The sequence below is a fragment of the Mus caroli genome, unplaced genomic scaffold (assembly GCF_978045245.1).
Source record: "Mus caroli unplaced genomic scaffold, Mus_caroli_1 scaffold_15, whole genome shotgun sequence".
Classification (NCBI taxonomy): Eukaryota; Metazoa; Chordata; class Mammalia; order Rodentia; family Muridae; genus Mus; species Mus caroli.
The window spans coordinates 64717626-64745577 of record NW_028227270.1 but is presented as its reverse complement, the minus strand read 5'-3'; the positions used below and the strand labels follow the sequence as shown (position 1 = coordinate 64745577).

General features: G+C 45.2%; 2 protein-coding genes across 2 annotated transcripts in view; both read left to right on the top strand.

The window, feature by feature from the left end:
• The first annotated feature begins 939 nt into the window (after positions 1–939).
• Camlg (calcium modulating ligand) lies at positions 940–9703 on the top strand. Its single transcript, XM_021180525.3, has 4 exons — positions 940–1219; positions 2696–3156; positions 5788–5853; positions 8843–9703. The coding sequence occupies exons 1-4, from the start codon at positions 1054–1056 to the stop codon at positions 9032–9034; spliced, it is 885 nt and encodes a 294-aa protein (XP_021036184.1). The 5' UTR covers positions 940–1053; the 3' UTR covers positions 9035–9703.
• Positions 9704–11506: 1803 nt separating this feature from the next.
• The window catches only part of Ddx46 (DEAD-box helicase 46), a 51328-nt gene continuing 34882 nt past the window's right edge, over positions 11507–27952 (top strand). The window contains exons 1-5 of the mRNA XM_021180249.3: positions 11507–11983; positions 15901–16089; positions 17862–18005; positions 24516–24612; positions 26826–26991. Of these exons, the coding sequence (XP_021035908.1) occupies positions 11967–11983; positions 15901–16089; positions 17862–18005; positions 24516–24612; positions 26826–26991 (613 nt within the window). The 5' untranslated portion in view covers positions 11507–11966. The remainder of the gene's footprint in view (positions 11984–15900; positions 16090–17861; positions 18006–24515; positions 24613–26825; positions 26992–27952) is intronic.

Below are 27952 nucleotides of genomic sequence, written 5' to 3'. Positions count from 1 at the left end.
ACACGCCATGTCAAACGGGCGGCTTCGCAGGGAATGAAACAGTTAATTTTAACTGCTCAAGCTTGCACTTCCCGAAATACTAATTATTTCTGGCTAGTATTGAACGGTTTTAACTCTTCGCATTCCTTCAGCTCGCCACCACCTGAGCTGGGGAGAGAACTCAGAACGAACAAGCTGGTGCAGACTGTAGGATCCTTTGTAATATATAATAATAACGCCGGGCGGTGGTGGCGCATGCCTTTAATCCCAGTACTCGGGAGGCAGAGGCAGGAGGATTTCTGAGTTTGAGGCCAGCCTGGTCTACAAAGTGAGCTTAAGGACAGCCAGGGCTATACAGAGAAACCCTGTCTCGAAAAACAAAAACAAAAAACGAAGAGTATACAGCCGAGCCCAGGCACGCTGTCTGTTCCTAACGTGAGCTTTCTGGCTACCGAGGCAAGGTTGTTAGGTGTAGCCAGAGTCCGCAGTGTGACTCCCGGATTAGTAAGAAGGAGAGAGAGCTCTTTCTGCAGCTCCATGCAGAAGTGGACGGCCTGGGACTGGATAGTGGATTGAGGCTCCTTCGTTTGTTGTCCAGACATTTTCAGTAAAGAACTAGGATCATCACAGCCACCTAATCCCAGGGCCACGCTCCCGGAGAGCGTCGCACCCGCAATTACGTATCCAAGGAGCAGAGACGCGTTGGCTGGTAAAAAGCTCCCGCCGCTGTAACCTCCATTTTGCTTCCTGGCAGAGAATAAAATAGACCTGCTCCTCACTGTCATTTCACCAATCAGGAGGACATCGGTCTCTTCATCTTAGAATGCAGCTATGAGGTAACCTGGTGGTGAGAAACCTGAGCACTGAGAGCCAACTTAGGAAGAGAGAACCCTTGAACTGGGCTTGCCCTCACTGAACATGGCGGCAGAGCCTCGCGCAGCCCATCAGCGCATGCTCACTCCTCAGTTCCCGCCTAGGGGGCGGGATTACAGTGGGAGTGGGAGCGAACTCTGCGGCCCTTCCTTAAGTCATCCCCGTCTTTACCATCAGCCTGATCTAGACGGTAGAGAAAGCATGGAGCCGGTGCCTGCGGCCACCGACGGCGGGGAAAGACCCGCGACGCCGTCGGGCCTTTCGGCTTCTCAGCGTCGAGCGGAGCTGCGGAGGAGAAAGCTACTCATGAACTCCGAGCAACGCATCAACCGGATCATGGGCTTTCACAGGCCCGGGAGCGGCGCGGGTGAGAGCTTCGGTTTCCCGTCTCCCGCCCACCTCTTTGAGTCTTCAAGCTCCTTCTGCCCACTCCAGCTCGTAAACATTTTGTCCCCAAAATGCACTCTGACCGAACTCTGTCACCGCTCCCTAGGTGACGACCCATATTATATTGTCGCTTAACCCCAGGACGTTCCTTGTTGCTTCCTATTTTCTTGGATCCTTGCCCGGAGGTCGTCTCCACCCTGGCTACAAAGCCTTCGTTCCTGAGTCTCTGTGTACGGTTACACAGAGACAGCCCCTATATTCCTGATTACTCGCCTTTCTTGAAGGCTGTGCATTTTATCCCCAGACCTCTCATTCCATTGCACCCCCAGGGAGATTTTCCTATAAGCTCCAGATGCCTTTATTCCCAGTTACTCCCCATGACATAGCTTTTGCCTTTTGCTTCGTAACTCTCGTCCACCACATCAGTCATTACTCAACTGGCTGGTTCGTCCGTTGTGGATCAGAGACCCTATTTCCCTATCTTGGTGGCTGTGCTCAGTGCTTTCAACATTATCACTTGTCACAGGTCTTCCCGAAAGATGTGATGTCCCCGCAGAGATTTCCTTTCATTACCATACATACATCACATTTCAATAACTGCATTTGCCCTAAGCAAATTCATCTTTTATGCAACCTTGTGTCCAGGACACTGTTTTCTTGTGGACACAATTGAATTCTACTATGCTTGACTTCTCTAAGTTTCGATTTGGGTGTTTCCTTTAGTAATTGGCTTTTTAGTTGCTCTTTGTGAGCTTGGTAGAACTCAAGAATTTCTCTGAGGCATTAGAGATATAGTTCTGAACTTCTAGACAATATAAATGAGAGATATGGGTACCACTTTCAAATCATCTGAACCAGTACAGGAAATATTTTTTTTGTAGTGATCAATCTGAAGATATTCTTAAAGTGTTGGTGTTTGTCTTTCTCAAGTCCCTTTCTTATTCTATTCTTTTGCTTGAAAAATTTTATCATTTTTAGAGTTCTCTCTTTAAAAACTAGAACAGCATCCTGAAAGTGCCTGCTCATAGCTGCCCGGGAACAGCAACAGTGGGTACAGGCAGCGCCACACCCTGAGCTCACAGCACTCCCGAGTTAGAAATGCAACTGTAAAATAGAAACCTTGAGAGACTACAATGATTTTGTATTTTTATCAGTATCAGCTAGTGGAAGAAATTGAGGCACATCTCTTGAGTATTTTGTCTGTGAAAGAGCTGTTCTTTATTCCTTGGGACATCCCGTGCTAGCTTTGGTGGTTTTTGTCCTCATTGTTTGAACTTCCCTCTGCCAGAGTGCTAGTTTTGCGGCGTTGTATTTTGAAGGTGAAGACGAAGGAGCTGGCTTTGTTTTCTGCATCAGTATTTGTCTGGATTCAGAGACCAAGTTCTAGCAGCAGTGGGAGTGTTTAAGGTGTTTGTGAATATGTAATACACACAGCTTTATTTCTTTCCCCCCTCAGAAGAAGAAAATCAGACAAAATCAAAGCCACAGGACAGTGACAAACTGAACTCCCTCAGCATCCCTTCAGTTTCAAAGAGGGTAGTGCTTGGTGATTCAGTGGATGGAGGAGGAGCTGACCAGCTCGGTGGTGTGGCAGAAGTCAGGGGAACCCAGCTGGGAGACAAACTGGACTCATTCATTAAAGCACCTGAGTGCAGTAGTAAGGATGGAGCTGAGCTCCGGCAGCGGACCAGAGGTGACCTGACAGCAGACCCGGCCCAGAGGGCTTCTCACCACGGCCTAGAACAGTACCTTTCCAGATTCGAAGAAGCGATGAAGTTGCGCAAACAGCTGATCAGCGAGAAACCCAGCCAGGAAGATGGAAGTACCGCGGAAGAGTTTGACTCTTTTCGAATATTTCGATTGGTGGGGTGCGCTCTGCTTGCGCTTGGCGTCAGAGCCTTTGTTTGCAAATATTTGGTAAGACAAGAGCTTCCAGTTATTAACTAGGAGAACGCAAGTTGAGTTGTCGTGATAGGGATTTTTTGCCAGATCTATCATCAGGCTGTTTGAAAGTGTAGTATAAATTCTGCTATTTCTCCCAGTTAGAGAAGGAGAGCCTATTTATGGTAATAACTAACATCTGTCTACATGCCAGGTACCACTTTATATGCTTGTCTTTTTTTTTTTTTTTTTTTTTTTTAAGATTTATTTATTATATGTAAGTACACTGTAGCTGTCTTCAGACACTCCAGAAGAGGGCGCCAGATCTCGTTACGGATGGTTGTGAGCCACCATGTGGTTGCTGGGATTTGAGCTCTGGACCTTCGGAAGAGCAGTCGGGTGCTCTTACCCACTGAGCCATCTCACCAGCCCCCTATGCTTGTCTTTTATTCCTTCATTTAAATTCCATCTTTATGCACTATGTGTTGCTTGAACCCACAAGGACTCAGATTAATTCTCTTACACAGCCGCTGACAGGTGGGGTGAAATACAGGCAGTTTCCTCCCAGAACTGGAAGTCCACATGCTTATATATACTCTGTATTGGCTAGTAGTTTTCCAAGTAGTTTGAGGGATTGACATGCACTTCTTGTGGTCCAGTGTAGATAGGCATTGTCTATAGTTCAGAAAGGGTTTCTGCAGTATGTAATGTAGAAGCCTCATAACAGTTCCTGATGGGACGTAGAAGAGCTGGGATCAGAGGCGTGCGCCACCACGCCCGGCTTTGTATTTTTTTTTTTTATAAATAGATTTGTTTATTGTATTTGTGTGAGTGGTTTTTTTTTTTTTTTTTTTTTTTTGGTTTTTCGAGACAGGGTTTCTCTGTATAGCCCTGGCTGTCCTGGAGCTCACTTTGTAGACCAGGCTGGCCTCGAACTCAGAAATCCGCCTGCCTCTGCCTCCCGAGTGCTGGGATTAAAGGTGTGCGCTACCACGCCCGGCTTGTGTGAGTGTTTTGCTTACATATATGTATGTATACTTCATGTGTGCAGAGTACTTGCCCAGTCAGAAGAGGGTGACAGCTCTGTGGAACCAGAGTTATAGGTGGTTGTGAGGCACCACGTGGGCACTGGGAATTGAACCTGGGTCTTTTGCAAGAGCAAGACATGTTCTTTCCCACTGCGCCATCTATCCAGGCCCAGTGCCTCATTTCTTTTTTTTTTTTTTTTGGTTTTTTCGAGACAGGGTTTTTCTGTATAGTCCTGGCTGTCCTGGAACTCACTTTGTAGACCAGGCTGGCCTCGAACTCAGAAATCCGCCTGCCTCTGCCTCCCGAGTGCAAGTGCCTCATTTCTATGTAAGGATTTTTGTTGTTTTGGTTTTCGGGTTTTATTCATATCAGATATTCAGTTGTTTGTTTCTTGCCTCTGCCACGTGACAATGTTTGTTCCTTTGCCCCTTTGATGACCTTTTACATCTTAGAAATAATTATGTAGAATAAGTGCCATATTGATCCTTTTCCTTTTGTTGAAAATGAGATATCAAGCTGCCAAACTTTTTTTTTTTTTTAATTTACATTGGTGTTCTCCTTGTATGTCTGTGTGAGGGTGTAAAATCCTCTGGAACTGGAATTACAGACAGTTGTGAACTGCCATGTGGGTGCTGGGATTTGAACCTGGGTACTTTGAAAGAGCAGCCAGTGCTCTTAATCGCTGAGTCATCTCTCAGGCCCCCTTCCTACTCTGTTTTAAGAAAGCCAAGTTGTTGTCAGAGGGATCTGTGGCTTCCCTTGGACTGCTGGGTTTATGCATACTTTTAGTCATTTGTCAGTCTCCTCCAGTGGAGAGAGATGTTTTCTGTACCACTTAATGTTACCAAAAAGGTAAGCTTTGGAGCCGGGCATGGTGGCGCACACCTTTAATCCCAGCACTTAGGAGGCAGAGGCGGGCAGATTTCTGAGTTGGAGGCCAGCCTGGTCTACAGAGTGAGTTCCAGGACAGCCAGGGCTACACAGAGAAACCCTGTCTCGAAAAACAAAAGAACAAAAACAACAACAAACAAAACAAAACAACAAAAAAAAAAAGGTAAGCTTTGGGCTGGGCTCTGTAGGGCACTTCTAGGACTCTGAAGTCTGAGGTAGTAGAATCATGAGTTCAAGGCCAGCCCCTATAGTCATGGTTCTCCACCTTCCTGATGGACCCTTTAATACAGTTCCTCATGTTGTGGTGACCCCCATCCATGAAATTATTTTCATTGCTACTTCATAACTGCAGTTTTGATGCTGTTATGAGTTATAATGTAAATATGTTTCCTGATGGTCTTAGGTGACCCCTATGAAAGGATCGTTTGAACCTCAAAGGGCTTGCAGGCCACATGTTGAGAACTGCTGCTCTACATAATAAGATTCCGTCTTATAAAAAAAGAATAGAATGTATAAGAGAGCACATTTGGAGAGGGAGCACACTGAGAAATTCCGTTTGAGCGTGTGTTATGGTTAGAGACTCAGACCATGTTGTTAGCTTTACTCTTCTGCAGAAGTAAGACACGTTCGCCTGCTGCACTAGATAGTTTCCTGTCCTGTTTTGCCTTTATAGCCATTGTTAAGTTGATTTATCATGATACAAGTAATTCTACTCGAAATACTTAATTTTATTTTTTATTTTTACAGTCTATATTCGCTCCATTTCTCACTTTGCAACTTGCATACATGGGACTATACAAATATTTTCCTAAGGTAAATTTAAGTCTTTTTCTTAATTATGATGTATTTAGATTGACTCGTGACTCCATAACAGTTAACAATTTAATTTACTTGTGTGTGCATGCATTTGTGTGTGCATGTGTAGGATACGAGAGTGTGGTCGTGCCTTTGTGGCAGTCAGAAGACAACTTCCTGGGTGGTTTTCTCATGCCTTGGCTTCCAGGGATCAAACTTGGTTGTCAGGCTTATAAGCAGGCTCTTGCCTGCTGAGCCACCTTGATGGCAGCTGACTCACTGTAAGAACTTAAAGGCTGGGAAGGTGCCTTGGTGCTTAAGAATACATACTGCTCTGGAGGACACAAGTTCGATGCCTAGCTCCCATGTCAGGTGGTTAACGATTACCTGTAACTCCAGCTACAGCTACAGTTGGATCTAACTCCTCTGGCCACTGTGGGTACCCGTACTCGTGTATGCATGCCTACACAGATACACAGAATTAAAAAATAAAAATAAATAATTTTTAATTGGAAAAAAAACTATGAAAAAAAACCCAACATTAAGGGAAACAGTTACACTGATCTGAGTTAGTGCTACAGGAGAATAAATACAGTCATACATACATACAGACAGACATACAAACAATAAAATGCTGTCCAGCCCAGGGTTACAGAGATAGCCCAGAGTTTATGAGCCTTTACTGCTCTTGTAGAGGACCCGATTCAGTTCCAGTAGGCACACTGGCAGCTTACAAGTACCTATAATCCTAGCTCCAGAGAGCCTGATGTCCTCTCCCGGCACGATGACACTTGCTTGTGCCCAGGGCTGAACATGTAACTCAGAAGGAAAGGACGCAGAGCATGGTGCACACACAAAAAAAGAAAAAAAAAAGAAATCAAAACCTATTAACCTATTGAGTCTGTGAACCTGTATTTTCTCACCTAGAAGCCCCAAGTGAATATTTAATCCAAAGTGAGCTTTCATAGTCCAAGTCTCTTGTTTTTCTTGAAGAAACATCTACATACGGTTTCTTCAGCTCTCACTCTATTGTCCACAACTGCAATAGATCTTCCTTCTCTCTCTTTTTTTAAAGATTTATTTCATATATATGAGTACACCGTAGCTGTTTTCAGACACACTAGAAGAGGGCATCAGATCTCATTACAGATGGTTGTGAGCCACCATGTGGTTGCTGGGAATTGAACTCAGGACCTCTGGAAGAGCAGTCAGTGCTCTTAACTGCTGAGCCATCTCTCCAGCCCCCTTCTCTTTTTTTAAGTTTATTTGCCAGGTGGTGGTGGTGGTCCATGATCTTAATCCTAACGCTTGAGAGCCAGAAACAGGTGGATCTTTGAGTTTGAGGCCAGCCTGGTCTACAGAAGGAGTTCTATGTTAGCCAGGAACCCTGTTGATAGGGAATCTCTATACTTGGTGAATTATGACTAAATCTGCTAAGAATATTCTTTTATTTTGTTTATTTGGTTGTTTTGATACAGTTTCTTTGTGTAGTCCTAGTTGTCCTAGAACTTACTCTACAGACCAGGCTGGCCTAGAACCTAGAAATTCCCCTGCCTTTGCCTCCCAAGTGCTGTTATTAAAGGAATATGCCACCCGCATCTGGCAAGAATATCCTAGTATGAGTCTTTATGTGGACATAAGCTTTCACTGCTCTTGGTTAACTATATAGCTTTTTATATATTGAAAGTTGCTGAGTTACCAGTAGCTATTTAGTGATACTAAATAAATAAATTTTAGAGATCACCTTTGAATTCCGTTAAAAAACTGAATCTGAGGCTGGAGAGACAACTCAGTGGTTAAGCTTAGCAGTTCTATCACACCAGTGCCAGGGCATCTGATGGCCTCTTCTGGTTCTGCAGGCACCAGGCATGCATGTGGTATGTGAACATACATGTAGGCTAACACCCATACACATAAACTAAAGATAATTTTACAAAAACGAGACTAGTGGTGGTGGCGCACACCTTTAATCCCAGTACTCCAAGGCAGAGAGGCAGGCAGATCTTTGAGTTCAAGGCCAGCCTGGTCTACAGAGGGAGTTCCAGGACAGCCAGGACTATACAGAGAAACCCTATCTTGAAAACTTAAAAGAAAAAAAGCCTAGTGTCAGGGGATAGCACTCTAGCAGGATTGAGGCTCTGAGTCTGAGCCTAGCATCTTCTGGATCTGCGCATCGTGGTTAGAGCCTATGAATTCAGCCATTGGGAAGGGGAGGTAGAAGGGTCAGTAAGTCTTCGATGTGTAGCAAATTTGAAGCCAGTGTGGGATCTCATATGAGATATATGTGGGATATCACATTGTGGGATCTCATATGTGAGACTCAGTGTATGATCTCATTCTCTGCTGCTTCTGACAGGACGCTACTCATCCCTGACAGCTTCTTTTCTCTCTCCTCTGGAATCCTTGCCTATATGTTTCTGTATGTGGTGATATACTGGGCATCAGAACTGCCAGATCCCTTCCTTGTGCTTGATTTACATAAGACACCAGTGCAGTCTCTATGCCATTTGGATCCCTATGTCACACACTATCATTTCATTCATAGCCTCATATCCAGTTTTATTTTTCTCTTTTTTTTACCCTGTGTCATTGTGTATCTCAAAAGTTGTTACTTATGGCTTGTTTCCAAAATGGCATGACTAATTAATTAATTAGAGACTTTCTACAGTGCCCTGGCTGTCCTAGAACTCACTATGATCCCAGACTGGCTTTGAACTCACAGAGATCCGCCTGTTTCTACCTCCCAAGTGCTGGGATTAAAGATGTGCTGTATCTTGGCTAGGCAAAATGACATAGTTATAAAACAATTTTGCTGGGCATCCTGATGTCTCCTATTGCCTAATAATCTTCAGATTTACCTATTGTGCCCAGTAAGTGTTGTCATGTTATTGTTCTGACTGTTCATTAGCAGTTTTGACAACTGAGGAGAGACGGCATCTGTCGTGTTTGTAGAGCGCAGGCGTAGTCTGCTGAGAGCAAACGATTAACTTCCCTTTCATCTGTACAGGGCGAGAAGAAGGTGAAGACGACGGTGCTGACAGCTGCGCTGTTGCTGTCTGGGATTCCCGCTGAGGTGATCAACCGGTCCATGGACACCTACAGCAAGATGGGCGAGGTCTTCACGGACCTCTGTGTCTACTTCTTCACCTTCATTTTCTGTCATGAACTGCTTGATTACTGGGGTCCTGAAGTACCCTGAAACCCGAGGAACTTAGAAGTTTAGAAGTGAAAACAACTTCTCTTCTATACTGCAGAGTCTCTAAAAGGGGCAAATTGGTTTATACCTTCATCAAAATCTTTGGCTTTACAGAAATCCAATGTAACCGTTTCCCTGATTTAAAAGGGTTGACTTTGTATCAGTCCTGGTCTGAGTAACCAGCTAGGTTAACGAACAGCACTAACGATTTTTCTTGTTTCATTAGAAGTCCAATCTTCCACTTTTCCTCTAATGTCTGAGATTTGTAATCCCTCTTGTAGGCCCAGGCTAGTCCTTTTAGTGACTAGATAGACAGGTCTCAGCCTGCCTAAAAGACTGCACTTTGTATTTCTGTCATTCCTTCCTAAGAAATGAAACCATCCTCAAAATAAAAGCGAATGGAATTAGATTGTCTAATAGAAGTCTGTACATTTTATTTTTATAAGTTTGAACACAAAGCCTGAAAGAGGTTAGCCAGATGTATCGTTTCTTGAGTCGATGTACACGTACATGTTTAAAGGAAGATGTGGTTACAGTTCATACACGTGGGCCGTAGTGGAGCTCGGAGACAGGATGCCTGCCTAGCACTGACGCTGACGTTTGAGGGGTGGGCAGTTACCCAGGTGACTGTAAAAAGTATTTGTACACTTTTTAAAAAAGGTTTATATTCTATGCATCTTGTATTGATCTCTTTTTTTGTTTAGATTTAGTTTTATTTGATGTGTCTGCGTGTCCTGCCTGCGTGTTTGCCTGTGTACCTTGTGCATGTCTGGTACTTGCAGAGGCCTGAAGAGGGAGTCAGATGAATCCCCTGGAGTTGTAAACAGTTGTGAGCGGCCCTGTGGGGACTGGGAACTGAATCAAAACACCCTCTGCAAGAACAGACAGCAATTGCTCTTAACTGTGTACCTGCCTCTCCAGCTCGACCAAAAATGTGCTTTCTCTATTCACAGTCATAGTTGGGAATTTTCTCTTGTACATTCTCACAAGTGTGTCTTTGTCTTTTGCCTTGATTTTCTGTGCTGCAACCAAACTCAGGCCTTGTGCACACTAGCTTGGTGGTCTGATATTGAGCTACATGTCTTTTAAGATTGTTCCTATTAGATTTATTCATTTTATCGTGTGTGTTTTGCCTGCCTGTATGTGTTTGTAGCATTTGTGTACTTGGTGCCTAGGGAGGTAAGAAGAGGGCATTGGAGCCCCTGGAATTAGGGTTATGGATGGTTCTGAACCACCGTGTGTGTAATGGGAATGGAACCCAGGTCTTCCGCAGGAGCAACAAGGGCTCTTTACCTCAGAGAAGTCTTTTCAGCTATGCAGAGTATCTTTTAAAAACAAACTTGAACAGAAATGTTAAATTTGGCTGGGCAGTGGTGGCACACACTTTTAATCCCAGCACTCGGGAGGCAGAGGCAGGTGGATTTTTGAGTTCGAGGCCAGCCTGGTCTACAAAGTGAGTTCCTGGACAGCCACATAGAAACCCTGTTTCAAAAACCAACCAACCAACCAGCCAACCAAAAACCAATGACCACACCTGCCAAGGGGTTGATGCATGGCCCCAGTCATCCAGGTATTCTTCTAGAATGCATTGTCTGTTCTTTTTCTGTTTTTGAGTTTGTTTGTTTTAAAATAGTTGCTCAGTGGTTCCTTTTTTTTTTTTTTTTAAGATTTATTTATTTATTATATGTAAGTACACTGTAGCTGTCTTCAGACACACCAGAAGAGGGCGCCAGATCTCGTTACGGATGGTTATGAGCCACCATGTGGTTGCTGGGATCTGAACTCTGGACCTTCCGGAAGAGCAGTCGGGTGCTCTAACCCACTGAGCCATCTCACCAGCCCTCAGTGGTTCCTTTTATTAGGCCTAATTGGTTTTCAGGAAAACATCCTTTTCCTAGGAAGGCACTGACCCTCCATTTTCAGCAGTCATGAAGTTAATTAGTCTTTTGCGGTCAGGTCTTGGAGGACCCCTGTAGGTAGGGAATCTATTTGCTCTTGCTTTGCTTTGTTCTACCAAGGTCAGGTTGTCTTTAATCTGATTGGTCATTTGAGGTGTTTGTAGGCATAGAAAATCCTTTGGGAGGACTTCTTTGTTCCAGTATAGGGGTAAGTTCTGTTAAGTAAAACACTTAAAGGACAGGTCAAAATGTGAATATAAAGATAATAAGCAGAAAAGAAGTGATCCAGACAAAGAGCCAGTGCAGGAGGGAGGCCCGTGCTTTTTGTCTGGTGCCTTTGGGCCCCATTTCCCGAGCGGTTGAATGGATCATGTATTCCCCCCTGCCCCGAAAGCTTCCCAGTGTTAACTATTATAATTCTTAGTGCAGTTTATCTCTGTTCTGTAGATTCTAAGTCTTCACATCTCATATTGAAGAGTCTTTCCTCCTCAGTATGACGCTCCTTGTGTCGGAGACACATCACTATTAGTAGTTCTCAGGATCTGGCATACACATAAGTAAGTGACTAAGTACGGAGCATATAAGGAGACAGGAGCATTATTTAATGCAGACTAAGGCAAACAGACACACTCCCTGGGAGAGCCGCAGGCTGCATTAGGTTCCTCGGTGGTCTGCGAAACCCTTGCAAGGCTGACCTGGCTAATGGCACACTCCATAGCGCCAATGAGGGCTGCGGGTTGCACTAGAAAAGTAAGTTGTTGCTGCCGGCGCAGCCCGCGCCGCGCGGCCTCCAGCCGGTTGGTGGCGCTGTGGGGGAAGCAGCCGCTTCCTTCCGCCCGCTCCTTCCTTCCGCACCCCGGCGCCAGCACATCCTGTTTTCGTTGGCCACGCTCTGATGGCGGTCACTGCTGGAGCTCTGTCCATTTCGTAGGACCGGTCCTCGCTCGGTACCGTGAGAGCTTCTGCCTCCCTCCTTTGTCCTCTTCATAGGCCTGCTCAACGTCCCCGAGGGCGCAGGCCTTCTGCTGGCCAGCAGCATGGGCCGGGAGTCTCGGTGAGTCCGCGGGCGAGCGGCTTCTTGGGCTCGGAGGGGAGCGAGCGGGTGGAGGGAGCGGCGCGGCGGGTGGAGTGTGGGCGGCCGCGCGTGTGGCTGCTGAGGACCCGGTCACCCGGGCTGTGACGAGGCGCAGCTGGCACGCAGGGCAGCCGATTGCCGTGAGCTTGCGACCACCGGTCGAGCCCTGAGCGGGAATAGTTCCCCGGACCCCACCCCGCCCATCACGGAGCCTCCTGCCTCATCCCCCGGGTCAACCCAGAGCCGGTTCACTCCCTTTCCTCTTCGTCTTCACAACACGTCCACTCTGGGTTACTTTCGTGCGCGCGTGGGCCTCTCTCTGCCTAAGTCATTTAGAAGGAGCGAATGCAGGCCTTTTTTTACGCACCTGCGATATGTGCAGGACCGGCTTTTATTAGGTTACAACAAAAACACCTGTTCCATGGGCATTTATTCCGTAGATACATTTTGTTACTTTGTTGCCTGCTTCTTTGTGAAACCTTTCACGCGGGCACCATACGGTGTCTTCCAAACTTTAGGTGTTAATAACGGATGAGGACCTTGAGGTAGATGATGATGATATTATTGCTACTACTATTACTATTATTATAATCATCATCTTGAAAGATGAGATGACTGGTATGTATATAGCCAGTCTGAAAGGTACTGTGGTTCACTGTGTAGGGAGAATGAAAACTTGGCGTACTGGGTTATAACTTAGGTTCAGGGAAACAAGCCAAGTGTGAGTGGAGCTGCTTGAAATTTTTGCAAACCAAAAAAGCCTGTAGCATCATCCGGATAAAGGGTGTGTTGCCAGTGACCACGGTTCTTTTTTTGGGGGGAGGGGGGTCCGAGACAGGGTTTCTCTGTATAGCCCTGGCTGTTCTGGAACTCACTTTGTAGACCAGGCTGGCCTTGAACTCAGAAATCTGCCTGCCTCTGCCTCCCTAGTGCTGGAATTACAGGTGTGAGTCACCACACGCGTCGTGATCATGGTTCTTGTGACAGTCTTGTAAATCTCTCAAAGGCATTGTTCATCCGGCTGCCCAGCCCAGAGATCTGGAAGCAATGTTCGACTCATTCCCCTTCTTGCTCCTGCCTTCTAGTTAGATTCTGTACTGTTTCTGCATTCCTGAAGTCTTTTGACTTAAAGCTGGTGCTTGATGTTAATTGTCCAGGCAGCCTCAACTTGATTCCTTCCTGAATTACCTTTCTTGATCTTGCTGTTATAATTATTATATTTATATTGCTGGAATCAAAGTAACAATAAGACCTTGCCATTTTTTGACTTAGTATCTGTTGGATCCTGTACTTTCAAGAGGAAATTCAGACTCCCCAGACCTTTCACAGAAGGTCCTTTTCACCCATTTACCTGCGTACAGTTGACTTCCTGCGGTGCCTGGCTTCCGCTCATCCGGAGCTTTCTTGGAGAGTAGAAGGTAGATCCTGAAAAGGCTCAGAAAGCGAATGGATTGTTTGTTGATTCCTAGTAATGGCAGCCTTCAGTGATGGCGAGGAAGGCTGCTATGAGCTGATGTCAAGGCCTCACACATTCGGAACATGGGCTGGACCACCATGGTGGCCTCTTCCCTCTGCACAGCCTCCCTTTCCTACTTATTCTGGCCCCATGTGGAGACACCCAGCCCTTCTCTCTTGCCCTCATACTTGGTATTTAATTCATAATTAAGATGAGTCAGTGCTAGTGTTTTGGGCTTCTATGTTTTGTCCCCACTGGAGATCTTGGTATTTCTCAGCATCTACTATCGCTATTCTGACCTAAGCGGGGCTTCTCTGAAGCCGGACGCTTGCTTCAGTCTCATGGTTTCTCTCCTGCTGTTGCCTCCTCCGTTTGATCTGTTCTGTGGTCAGCAACAAGACAATACTTTCGTTTTTATAGATACAAGCTGCCTCAGTCAAGGCTGGCTTCCAACTGCCAGAGGCACTGCCTCCACAGCTGAGTGCTGACATTGCATATCTGACTCTTGAGTGATAACCTTAAAAATAGTCATGCTTAAACATCTTCTGGTAACTTTTTCCTTTTTTGTTATTTATTGTAAGAATATTTACTCATGGGGCTGGAGAGGTGGCTCAGTGGTTGAAAGCCCTGGGTTTGCTCCAGAGGATCCAGGTTCAATTCCTAGCACCCACGTGGCTCACAGCTGTCTGTAACTCCAGTTCCAGGAGCGCGCACACACACACACACATTTGTACTCAGGTATATACATATACACAAAAATTAATTAAAATATTTGTTTAGAGCTGAGAACATACTGATCTTAGCCTGATTGACATAGTGGTCTTTCCTCAGTAGCTTAGACACCTTAATAACACTACAGGGGGCTGCTGCCATATGTGGCCCTATAGCTTTTTATCTTACTCAGGGTAAAAGACAGTCTTTGTAAGACCCAGTGAGGTTCTCCATATCTGAGTATTTTGCTATTTCTCTGGTCTTGTCTCGTGGTGCTCTCTTGAGTTCTCCCCTCCCCTCCCCTCCCCTCCCCTCCCCTCCCCTCCCCTCCCCTCCCCTCCCCTCCCCTCCCCTCCCCTCCCCGCTTCTCTTCTCTTTCCACTTCTCTCCTCATCATTTTTTTTTTTTTTTACACTTGAGTATCTCTGCAAAGTGTTAAAATATTTATTTACAGAGGCTATATGAAAAGATCTAACTGTGGTGCCTGAGTACCTATATCTTTTTTTTTTTAATTTTTTAATATTTTTATTACATATTTTCCTCAATTACATTTCCAATACTATCCCAAAAGTCCCCCATAGCGCCCCCCACTTCCCTACCCACCCATTCCCATTCTTTTGGCCCTGGCATTCCCCTATATTGGGGCATATAAAGTTTGCAAGTCCAATGGGCCTCTCTTTCCATTGATGGCGGACTAGGCCATCTTTCGATACATATGCAGCTAGAGACAAGAGCTCCAGGGTTCTGGTTAGTACATCATGTTGTTCCAACAATAGGGTTGCAGATCCCTTTAGCTCCTTGGGTACTTTCTCTAGCTTCTCCATTGGGAGCCCTGTGATACATCCAATAGCTGACTGTGAACATCCACTCCTGTGTTTGCTAGGCCCCGGCATCGTCTCACAAGAGACAGCTATATTTGGGTCCTTTCAGCAAAATCTTGCTAGTGTATGCAATGGTGTCAGCGTTTAGAAGCTGATTATGGGACGGATCCCTGGATACAGCAGTCTCTAAATGGTCCATCCTTTCATCACAGCTACGAACTTTGTCTCTGTAACTCCTTCCCTGGGTGTTTTGTTCCCAATTCTAAGAAGGTGCACAGTGTCCACACTTTGGTCTTCATTCTTCTTGAGTTTCATGCGTTTATCAAATTGTATCTTATATCTTGGGTATCCTCATCATTTTTTTGAAACAGAGTCTCACTGTGTAGACTAGACTGCTGTGAACTCAGAGATGCGCTTGCTTCTGTCTCCTGAGTGCTGGGATTGAGGCATGGCCCCCACCCCTGACCCACTGACTAGTTTGTGTAACTGTCTTGCCGCTTTTCCTTCATGTGCCGGTCTGGACTCCTTCCATGTGCCTTTCGCCTGGAAGGGCCCCTGCCTGTCTGCATGGCTCCTGCTTATGTTTCCTTCAGTGGTTTCTAAAATGTCACTTCATCTTGTCTGTATCTTTTCTGTGAGTTTTTTTTTTTAAACATAGAAATAGACAGCCGGGCAGTGGTGACGCATGCCTTTAATCCTAGCACTCGGGAGGCAGAGGCAGGCAGATTTCTGAGTTCAAGGCCAGCCTGGTCTACAGAGTGAGTTCCAGGACAGCCAGGACTATACAGAGAAATCCTGTCTCAAAAACAAAACAAAACCAATAGAAGACCAAAAAACAAGAAAAGAAAAGAAATAGAGTACTGTACTGCTGCTTGCTAAGTTTGATCTTCGATTTGATACTGTTGTAGCCACTACCGCAAACGCTCAGCATCTCGAGGTCGTTCTGGAAGTCGATCGAGGAGTCGCTCACCCTCCGACAAAAGAAGCAAACGTGGGGATGACAGACGCTCTCGGAGCAGAGACAGAGACCGGAGGAGAGAGAGGTCTCGGAGTAGGGATAAGAGAAGATCTCGGTCAAGGGACAGGAAGCGCCTGAGGTAAGACGTCCAGTTCTGCAGAACCAGTGATAATGGGCCTTCCTGGATAAATTGGGCTTCTCCAAAGGTGTGTTCTGGTCTGGAAATTAGTGGCCCGATTGTGGGCCTCCTGCTTTTTGTTCTTTTTTTTTTTTAATCATTGTTTGATTAAGCACAGGACTTGTCTATAAAGAGAGTCTTAAAGGGTATCTTTAAGCTGTATCTTTAAGCTTGGAAACTTTAGATTGTGTTTTCTGTTATGCAGAGAGAACCTTGAAGTCCCTGAAAGAGATAAAAGTAAGCTACTGTGTTCTGCTCTTGCAGGTTCTACTTGATTCTACCCAAGAGGGCTGGCCCTTGTGTGAAGAGTAGCCCCTAAAGCAGACACTGGGAAGAAACAGGGGGAGTTTCTGTGGGCTCTCCTTGCTGTTTTAAGCTAATTTAGTGACTTTTCTTAGATTTAAACTGAAAAACACTCAACTTTTTTATTTTATATTTACTTACATATTTATTCACACCAATGTCAATAGTTACAACTTTTCTCCATGAAAATGTCTTTAAAACCAGAAAGCACGACAGCGTTAAACTAGGACTTTGTCTTCTTAGGAGGTTGGAAAGTGAGAATGCTGTGGTCTTAGTACCTGGCACTCCAGAGAAGCAGTTACCCATGACAGTTTAGAGTGTAGACTTGCTCACCTTCCTGTTATGTGTCCCTCGACAGCTCTCACAGTTCTGTTAAGTGCTTGTTAAGTAAATCAGTCTACTCAACAAGTAACATTCACAGTTCCCTTCCCTCCAGTCCTCCCCACCCCCACCCCCAACACCTGCGCCCCCTCCCGGGTTTCTCTGTGTAGCCCTGGCTGTCTTGAAACTTGATTTGTAGACTAGACTGGCCTGGAACTCACAGAGCTCCATCCTGGGAGGGGGGGGGTATGCTTATCTCTGACTTTATGTGAGAATAAAATTGCAAATTTTAGGTCAAGGATTTTGAGGCTGGGTGTGGTTACACATGCTTCTAATCCCAGTGCTAGGAAGTCAGAGGCAGGTGGATCTCTTGTGTTCAAGTCAGTGAGACTCAAAACAACAACAGAAACAAGACTGGAGATTATATAGTGAATTCTTCATATTGTCTAGTTGAGGAACATGGGATCCAGGGAGTTGGAGGTCTGCCCTGTGTCACGTAGCAGCTCTAGGGAAGAAGTGTCACCTCTTAGTCTTAAGATTCTGATCTTTGGGGGCTGGATGGATGGCTCAGTGGTTAAGAGCACAAACGCTGCTCTTCCAGAAGTCCCGAGTTCAAGTCCCAGCAACCACATGGTGGCTCACAACCATCTGTAATGGAATCCAATGCCCTCTTCTGGTGTGTCTAAAGACAGCAACAGTGTACTCATATACATAAAATAAATAAATTTAAAAAAAAAAAAAAAGATTCTGATCTTTGAGCCAGGTTTGTCTATGTCCTTACGAAGCCTCAGGCCTCCCCTCCGCAACACTTCCCCCTTGCTGAGATTAGGAGTTTGATGAACTCAGCCAGTGAGCAGGGCTGAGCTGTAGCTCTGGCTAGAGACTGCCTGAAATGTAAAGTATCTATTACAGCCTGCCGTGTTAGCTAAGGTCACTGTGGGAACCAGCGTCCTCCATTTCCCTCCATCTTTGTGGGAACTGGCAGCTAAGTGAGGCTCTGTAAGGCCTCGGCAGTGATCAGGATTGTAAGGCCTTTTCTTCAGGTTGGGACAGTCACAGTCTGCAATAATTCTCTTTGGCCACGAATAAAAGAAAACTCTTCCCTTCAGGCGTTCCAGAAGTAGAGAGCGAGACAGAAGCCGAGAGCGAAGAAGATCTCGGAGCAGAGATAGAAGGCGCTCAAGGAGTCGAAGCCGGGGCAGGCGGTCCCGGTCCTCCAGTCCTGGCAGCAAAACCAAGAAGACTGAGAACAGGTAACGCTGTCCTCCGACTGCGCCTGCTGCTACAGGCTTTGACCCTCGATGGAAAGTGTTGGCAGGGTGTTTATTTGGCTGTGGGGCTTATGTTTCAATTGAGAATAGCAGATTCTGTTGTTTTCACACTCCACACTGAACCCTTATTTCTTACTTATTAACGGTCAGAACTTCTGTTATCATCTTTTGTGGGGCAGTGACTTTTGTCTCAGGCACGCTGGTCACCATTTGAGGTAAGCCCTCTGCATTCAGCTACATCCTTGGCCTCAGTTTTTTTTCCTTTGAGATTCTTTTTTCTGATAGTTAGATATTTGTTGACAACTTTTAAAAGATTTCTTTTTATTGATTTATGCATGCCTGTGTAGGTGTGTACAGGCGCATAGGTGCCATGGAGGCAGGAGGCCTCAGATCCCTGGGAGCTGGAGGTACAAGAATCTTATTCACTTAGACACTGGCAGAGTCTATTGGTTTTTTTTTTTTTTTTTGAGATGGGGTTTCTCTGTATAGCCCTGGCTGTCCTGGAACTCATTTTGTAGACCAGGCTGGCCTCGAACTCAGTAATCCACCTGCCTACCTCTGCCTCCCAAGTGCTGGGATTAAAGGCGTGCACCACCACACCCGGCTCTATTGGTTTTATACTCTATGCTGTACCTTATTTAATGCATGTTATTAACGGTCAGAACTTTGTAAGCATCTTTTGTGTTGTTGTGCGCCACCTGCTGGGGATGCTGGGAACTGAACTCCTTTGACAGAGCAGTAGTGATTTAACCATTGAGTCAGCTATGCAGCCCAACAATAGCTTTTTTTTTCCGAGACAGGGTTTCTCTGTATAGCCCTGCCTGACCTGGAACTCACTTTGGAGACCAGGCTGGCCTCGAACTCAGAAATCCACCTGCCTCTGCCTCCTGAGTGCTGGGATTAAAGGCATGCGCCACCACGCCCGGCTCAACAATAGCTTCTTAACATTCACTGTGCGCCTGTTGAAGTGCTGTTTGGGGAAGTGTGGCCTTGGCTTGTGAGAGTTAGTGTATATGTTTCTTGTGATGCTGGTAACACGTGGCTGAAAGCCTCTTGTCAGGTCAGCGGGCTTGCCCTCCAGTCTCCTACCACGCGGTAACATTGCTTACTGAAACCACAAGTGTGCTATGCTGACGCTCACCTGTTGCCTGTTTTATCCAGTGTTGGCCTCTCTCCAGGGTTGTTTGTTTGACTTTGTAAGTTGTGCTTTTATTTTACCAAGGCCAGTGTAATACTGTTGGGGTTTCTTGAAATTAAAAGATAAACCTGGATCCTAGCATTTAGGAGGCAGAGGCAGGCAGGTGGACCTCTGGGTTTGATGTCAGCCTGGTCTACATAGTTAGAATGTTCCAGAACAGCCATGGCTCTGCAGAGAAAACCTGGCTTAAGCAATAACAATAACAACAACAAAACCAAGAAAAGGAAAAGAAAGCAAGAAGACGGAGGCTTACAGAAAGTGAACTTTTTTTTTTTTTTTAAAGATTTATTTATTTATCATATGTAAGTACACTGTAGCTGTCTTCAGACACTCCAGAAGAGGGCGCCAGATCTCGTTACGGATGGTTGTGAGCCACCATGTGGTTGCTGGGATTTGAACTCTGGACCTTCGGAAGAGCAGTCGGGTGCTCTTACCCACTGAGCCATCTCACCAGCCCGAAAGTGAACTTTTTCTCTCTGTATGTGTGGGTGTTCTCCCTGCTTGTATGTCTCTGTGTCATGTGCATGTCTGCTACCCTGGATTTCAGAAGAGGTAGGAGCCCTTAAAAAGGGAGCCACAGTTGGTTGTGAGAGCTTTCATGTTGGTGCTGGGACTCACACCAGAGACACCACTCCTGGAACAGTGATTGGTGCTTTCACCATGAGCTGTCTTTAGCCCGTTTTCTCTCTTGACCTTGCTTGTGGGGATGTGGCCATCCATTTTCATACCCCATTCACCTGACTTACCTTTTAGTGTTTGAGAGGCTCTTGCTGTGCGGTGCTGGCTCCCTCACAAGCTCCCTCTGCCTCCTGAGCGAGCATCACTGTTAGCTCTCCCCTGGGGAAGCCCCTGTGGAGCTTTTCCTTACTGCCTCCCACCTGTGTGTGCCCCTTAGATTACTTTGTGTTTTAGCTGCACGTGACTGTAATCCTGCAGTCTTCGCTCAGTGTTGTTTGAGGTTTGCCTGGGCTGGTTCAGTTTTGTTGTTGAATAGTGTTCTGCATACTATACACAGCTTACTATGCCATTGAATGGATTTGTATGTGGCTAGACTTTGAGGACCATCAGCTTTTTTTTTTTCTCATTTCTTTTTTCTGTAATGTTGTCATCAAACCCAAAATCTTATGCTTTATGTTATAGGCAGGTGTTTTCTTCCTGAGCTATATCCATGGCTTATGGCTTTTTGAGCCAGGGTCTCAGCACGTGCCATAGAATATCTGTGCGTGAGCGTTCCTAGGCATTACATCTAGAAGGGAGACTGTGGCCATAGACACAGCTCTGCTTTAACTTGGTAATGGCCGCAGGTTCCTTTCTGAAGAGTTTGCCCTTCTACCCTACCATAGCGTGAGAAAATTCTCTTGGTCCATGCCATCCCAGTGTCTAAAATTGCTAGTCTCTTTTATGTTTTTGCCAGTTGGTTAGATATGCGATTATATTGTAGATTTTTTAATTTTGAGAATTGGAAAAAATTTTATTATGGAGAGAAGTATTCAAGAGCTGACTGTTGACTTCCTGAGAGCTTACTGTGGCTTTCATGTGCATTTCTCTGATTGCTAGTGAAGGTGGATATTTTTTGCATCTTTATTGGCCATTTGATTTATTTTCTGAAGTATGTGTACGTTCAAAGCTTACAAAAATTTTTATTATTTTAATTTTTTATGTATGCAGTGTTCTGCATATGTGTGTGTATGTATGTGTGTGTGTGTGTGCACCACATGTGTGCCTTGTGCTGAGGTCAGAAGAAGGTATCAGATCTCTGCACCAGGAGTCATCCCTGATGTGGGTGCTGGGAACCGAGCCCAAGGGTCTCTGTAACAGCAACATGTGCTCTTGACGACCCTGATCCTCTTTCCCAGGCCGAATATCATTTTTATTTTTTTCTTCTTCCTTTTGGCCTATTTCTCTTAGAAAACTTCATTTATATGGACTTTGTTGTTGTTGTTGTTTTTAACTTGATACTGGTTGAATATTTCTCATCTAAAAGGCTTGAGACTAGAAGTGTCTTCAGTTTGGGACTTCTATGTTCCGTTATATGTAAATGTGCAATGAGAGAGATCTTGGGAATGATCTCCATGTCTAGCCCCAGAGTTTATTTTTTCTGAACATCTTACGCATATCTCCCTGGAATAGGGTTTCTGTACCGTGTGGTTTTGCACTGCTGGGGATTGATGTGGTGCCATGCACAGGCCGCACAGTGCCCTCCCAACAGGGTCCACCCCTCCCTCGGAAGGTAGCTCTATACTGTGCTTTTAGTGTGTGTGGGGGGGCTGCAACCTGGTGTGTGCAGTGGGATGTGAAATTTCCTATTTGAGATGTCGTGTACACATAAAGTTTCAGAGTTTGCCTTTCAGATTAGGGGTTTTCAGTTTGTACTTGTGATGCATAACGATGGTAGGAATTAAGATTACGCCTGATTCTGGGTCTGGTAGTGCCCACTTTCAATCCCGGCACTGAGTGGGGTGCAAAGAGGCAGAGGGATCTGTGCAGTCCAGGCCAACCTTATCTACAGAACTAGTTCAGTACAGCAAGGGCTACACAGAGAAACCTTGTCTCAAAAGAAAAAGAAAGCCAACAAAAACAAATAAACACCCGACAAGGTGGCATAGGGGAAATACAACACACACACACTCCCCCTCCATATATAGATATGTATATGTATATACACACACAGCTACAGTGTACTCATATGAATAAAATATAAAATAAATCTTTAAAAAACAAAAAGCAGATAAGTAGCATAAAGAGCAAATTGAGTTTACTTCAAGAAAGGAAAATTATTTTAACATTAGAAAATTGGAGAATTAGTGCAGTACTATATATATTAATAAGAGGTAAGAAGAAAAGTCATATTTTAGTCTAGAAAAAAGGTTTAATCAATGTTTTTGTTTTTGGGAGACAGAGTTTCTCTGTATAGCTGTCTTGGAACTTGCTCTGTGGACCAGGTTGGTCTTGAACTCAGAGATCCACCTGCCTCTGCCTCCCAGCACCACCACCTACCAGTTTCCTCTTTTAGAATGTGGTGTGTGTGCCAGGCATTGGTGGCGCACGCCTTTAATCCTAGAACTTGAGGGGCAGAGGCAGGTGGATTTCTGAGTTCGAGGCCAGCCTGGTCTACAGAGTGAGTTCCAGGACAGCCAGGGCTACACAGAAAAATCCTGTCTTAAAAAACCAAAAAAAAAAGAAAAACCAAAAACAGCATGTGTGTGTCTGTCTGTGTGTACATGTAAAGACCAGCCCTTCAGTGTCTTACCAAATGGCCTTTCGACAGTGTCTCCCTGAGTGTGGCGAGGGCGTGTCTTTCCTCCCGGTTTCTGCTCCCAGAGTAAGACTCTGAGACTTTATTATTTGAACGAATGATGAGGCTGTAGTCTTTGGCTCGTTCCCTGCATAGCTTATAACTTGTTTATTTTATTCTGTGAGTGCCACACACACCTATATACTACTTGTGACTACTCATTAGAAGTACAAAGGACATTATCTGAAAAGAAGGTAGGAGGACTCCTGTGCTCGCCCATAGGGACACAGGGCAAGGCTGCAGTCTCGGACAGTGTCAGCTGCCTGTGTAGAGAAGCACAGATAGATTAGCGAAGGAACATGACGAGCCTGTGGACAGATGCATTCACACAGCCTTTGGTGAATGTCAGCTTACATTGTAGTGACCTTAAGATAAATGGTGAGTTAGAGGCCAGCCTGGTCTACAGAGCAAGTCCCAGGACAGCCCAGGCTACACAGAGAATCCCTGTCTTGAGAAAACTAAAGATAAATGGTGCTAGGGCTGTTTGCTCTTCTATAGTAAAATAGGACTGCCTTCATTGTGCTCACAGAAAGCTGTCCTGGGCAGAACAAAGAATAAATTCAATGAGGGGGGGATATTACCTGATGATTCTTAGGGAATTTTATTTTGAAGAATATCTTTTTCATCTCTGAGTATCCTTTTCAAACCTGAAAGGATATCTAGAAATCACTCAGAAACACCAATCGTGGAGGGGAGAGATTGGTTACTTATCTTTTTAATGTATGTAAGTATTTTGCCTGCATGTATTCCACATGTATGCAGTACCGCAGAGGCCACAGGGATTCCCCTGGAACTGTTGTTTCCAGTGGTTATATGTATGATCTGTAGGGTTGCTGGGAGCTGAACTTGGGTCTTCTTTAAGAGCAACAGTACACTTAGCGGCTGAGCCATCTCTCTACCCCAACAACGATTAATTTTATATCACTAAAATTCAGCCATTTTCTTTTTTTTTTTTAATTTATTTTTTTATTAGGTATTTTTCTCGTTTACATTTTCAATGCTATCCCAAAAGTCTCCCATACCCATCCCCCCACTCCCCTACCCACCCACTCCCCCTTTTTGGCCCTGGGGTTCCCCTGTACTGGGGCATATAAAGTTTGCAAGTCCAATGGGCCTCTCTTTGCAGTGATGGCCGACTAGGCCATCTTTTGATACATATGCAGCTAGAGACAAGAGCTCCGGGGTACTGGTTAGTTCATATTGTTGTTCCACCTATAGGGTTGCAGTTCCCTTTAGCCCCTTGGGTAATTTCTCTAGCTCCTCCATTGGGGGCCGTGTGATCCATCCAATAGCTAACTGTGAGCATCCACTTCTGTGTTTGCTAGGCCCCGGCCATTTTCTTATTAGAGGCAAATGTAAAGAAAGCCCCTTGTTGCCGGGCGTGGTGGTGCACGCCTTTAGTCCCAGCACTCGGGAGGCAGAGGCAGGCGGATTTCTGAGTTCGAGGCCAGCCTGGTCTACAAAGTGAGTGCCAGGACAGCCAGGGCTACACAGAGAAACCCTGTCTCGAAAAACCAAAACAAAAAAAAAAAAAAAAAGAAAGCCCCTTGTTATTTTGAGTATTACTATATGTGTGAATTACTAAAATTTTCTATCCTGTCTAAATTTGTAATTATTTCTTTCAGACAAATTTCCAGATGTTTAGTAATATTTGCTATAAAAGACTCACTTTTCTCATGTACCAAGATATTTGTTATTGAATATGGAAATGTGTTGATAATTGGAGAAATAAGAAAATGAGATCCGTATCTATTAAATAATCTTTTTATTTTATTTTTCATTTTGTAATGTTTTCTATTAAATAAGCTTAAAATTAGTATCATAGGACTTGAAGATGACTTGGTGATAAAGATGCTGCTGCTGCGGCTCGAGCTGACTTTGGTCCCTGGTGTAGGCGTAGGAGAGACCTGACTTCTGCGTGCTCTCCCCTGACCTCCACGACGCACGTGACCGACAGTTGCCGAGTGGACACTCTCTTACTCTCTCTATTCTTTGGTAGGTCTAGGTCCAAAGAGAAAGCAGAAGGTGGGGACGGCTCCAAGGAGAAGAAAAAGGACAAGGATGACAAGGAGGACGAGAAAGAGAAGGATGCCGGGGTAGGTCAGCTGGCCCCAGGACCGCAGACATGTTTGCACAACAGTTCTTTCTTTTCTTTCCTTTTCCACGACAAGGCTTCTCTGTGCAGCCCTGGCTGTTGTGGACTTGCTCTATAGACCAGGCTGGCCTCACTCACAGAGATCCACCTGCCTCAGCCTCCTGAGTGCTGGGACTAAAGGTGTGCGCCACCTCACCCGGCCAGAATGACTTCTACGTTACCTAGTTTACTTAGACTGTGTGATCAGTCTGTGTGTATGGTATGAGACTGGCCTAGTACATCTAAGTTTAGATCCAAGAATCTAGGCATGGAGGGTCAGCAGAGTGGTTTAACAGGAAAGCAGTTGTCACAGAGATCTGTGATTGAATCAAGGAGCCCACGTGAAGGGAAGAAAGAAAGGGAATACTTCACACTTTCCCTGACCACTACACTCGAGCATATGTGCCCACATAGATAGGCACATGTAAATAAATAAAAGCGAAAAGGGTTAAGGCATACAGCAGTGTGTGTTCTTCCTTACACCCTTGCCAATGTAGGGATGCCAAATTTTATTTTCATCAATATAATAGGATGTAGTTGATAATTGTAAAGTAACTTTTATTCCACTGGTGTAATTGTTTTGTTTTAAGTTTTTTTTTTTCGATTTATTTATTTATATTTATTTATTTTACATATAAGTGTTCTATCTGGATGTATACCTCCTGCCAGAAGAGGGTATCAGATCACATTACAGATGGTTATGAGCCATATGTGGTTGCTGGGGATTGAACTCAGGACCTCTGGATGAGTAGACAGTGCTCTTAACCCCTAAGCCATCTCTCTAGCCCTCCACTGGTGTAATTGTCTCCAAGGCTTACTGCCTCTGTCTGATAGCCTAGTCCTGGAAGCTTCTAGCCCCCATACAATCTAATCTAGGCCTAGGATGTTTTCAGCCTCTGAGTTAGCCTTTGAGACTTGTTGCTGAGTAAGCCCTTTCTGAACTCTGGCTGGCTGGTTCAATTCAGCTGTTCTGGCTCTTCTCTGAGCTGACTGATTCAATGTGGCTTCTTTCAGTTTCTCATTGAATAGCTCTGCTTGGCCTGAAACTAACTCGAGGTATCTGTTCTAATGTTCTGTTTCCTTCTCGTTGTCTGGCTCATCTGTCTTCACTTGTGTCTAGTTTGTTCTCTCTTCAACCTGTGTCTGTCCAAGTGTGCTGGTAAAACTGTCGCTCTCCTTCTTCCTGGGCACTGCTCCCTCACGTAGCTCTCTTTCCTTTCTTCTTATGAAAGTTGGGCAGATCCTATTCTGTCAAATCTTTCTCTGATTCATCACTTTGTCTGCCAATCAATTAGACATCACTTTCAAACTTGGGTGCAAGGGCTGAGCCACGCCACAACTAGAAAACAGGGTTTTATTCAGTTAAATGACATAATCTTGGGGTTAACTGTGATTAAATATCCTGCAGCAAGTAATCAAATGAATGTTTGTCTTAAGTTTTGTATTATTTTATGTTTATGTCTTTGTGCCACTTGTGCCTGGTGCCACCTGCATAGGATGCAAGGTCCTCTAGCATTGCAGTTACAGATGGTTGTGAGCTACCATGTGGGCGCTGGGAATCAACTTGAGTCTTCTGGAAAAGAAGACAGTGCTCAGAACCACTGAGCCGACTCTCCAGCCCAACCATTCGGCTTTCTTTATGAAAGTACTTTGTCCTGTGACTCTTCTTTACTTTCTTTCCGTCCCTATTCCTCACTGCATCTCTCTCTCACTCTCTCTCTCAGGGTCTTGTTGTATGTAGCTCAGGCTGGCCTAGAACTAGCCCTAGCTCCCTGTGATTACAGGTGCTAATGACCAGGTCTGGCTTTGTTTTAATTTTTTTTTTATTACATTTTTTTGTGGGAGTTACACACATGGCATGCCATTGCATAAGTGTGGTGGTCCATTAACCTTCAAAGAGTTAATTCTCTACTTCTTCCACCATGTGAGTGATTGGGGTTGAATTCAGATTCAGGCTTTGCAGCAAGTGCCTTATTTACTGAGGCATCCCATCAGCCTTGCTTTTAATATAATAGGAGCATAATAAGGATGGTGAACACTGAATCTGTTTTGTGTTTAAGGATTTATATACATCTGTTTTTCTTTTTTTATATTTTGGAGAGTTTATTTAAAATTGCATGTGGAGCGTACCTGCTGATTCTCATTTTGATTTTCCCTCTTCTTCCCTCCCCAAAGAACTTTGACCAGAATAAGCTGGAAGAAGAAATGAGAAAACGGAAAGAAAGAGTTGAAAAATGGCGTGAAGAGCAGCGTAAGAAGGCTATGGAGAACATAGGAGAGCTGAAGAAGGAGATTGAGGAGATGAAGCAGGGGAAGAAGTGGAGCTTGGAGGACGATGACGGTAGGTCTGGGCTGCGGGCGGCGCCTGCTGTGCACTGTGGCAAATCTGCGGATGTTGTATTTACATCCCCCTGTCAAACTGAGGGCTAGAGCCCGTGCTTTGTGCGAGTTCGGCAGATGCCCGAGCACCAGGTTACCTCCCTAGTCCTGCTGTAACCGTTTCAAGCATAGAGTGCTGTGTACTTGTTCCCAGCGTGGTCAGCACTGTGTGGCCACCGCTGCCGTCCACTGTCAGAGCTCTTTCGTCATCCCAGGTAGACACTGCGCATTAAAGATCTCGCCATCCTATCTCCCCCAGGCCCACACCTCATCCAGCTTTTTGTCACAGATGAGAATTTGCTCGAGTTCCTGAGGTGCAGTCACGCTATTGGTTTCTTCCTGTGTCTGGCTATTCTTACCCCTCCAAGACAGGGTTTAGGGTTTCTCTGTGTGGCCCTGGCTGTCCTAGAACTCACTCTGAAGACTAGGCTGGCCTCAAACTCAGAAATCTGCCTGCCTTAGCCTCCCAAGTGCTGGGATTGAAAGCATGCCGCACCACACATGGCTCTCTGTGTCTGACTTTTTAGTTTGGCATTCTGTCTTGAAGGTTCGTAGTACTGTAGCATGTTCCATTCTGTTTTACATGGCTGAGTAATAATTCAGTATGTGTATGTGACAGGGCCTCACTGTGTTAGCTCTCCCTGCCCTAGAATTCCCTATGCAGACCAGGCTGGCTTTGAACTCTGCCTCCCATGTGCTGGGATTGAAGGGGGTGCCATTGTACCTGGAAGTATTTTGTTTTCCAGTTTAAGGGAGAGTTCCTCTTCCTAACCCAGCAAGCCTTGAGTTTGTGATTCTCCTATTTCAATCTCCAAATCTGGGATGGTGGCTTTTGCAGCTGTTAGACGTTTGAAGATGTGCTAATCTCATACTGAGATTCTTGTAGTTCTAGATACAGTGTCTGACTACTGTCTAAGCTGGCC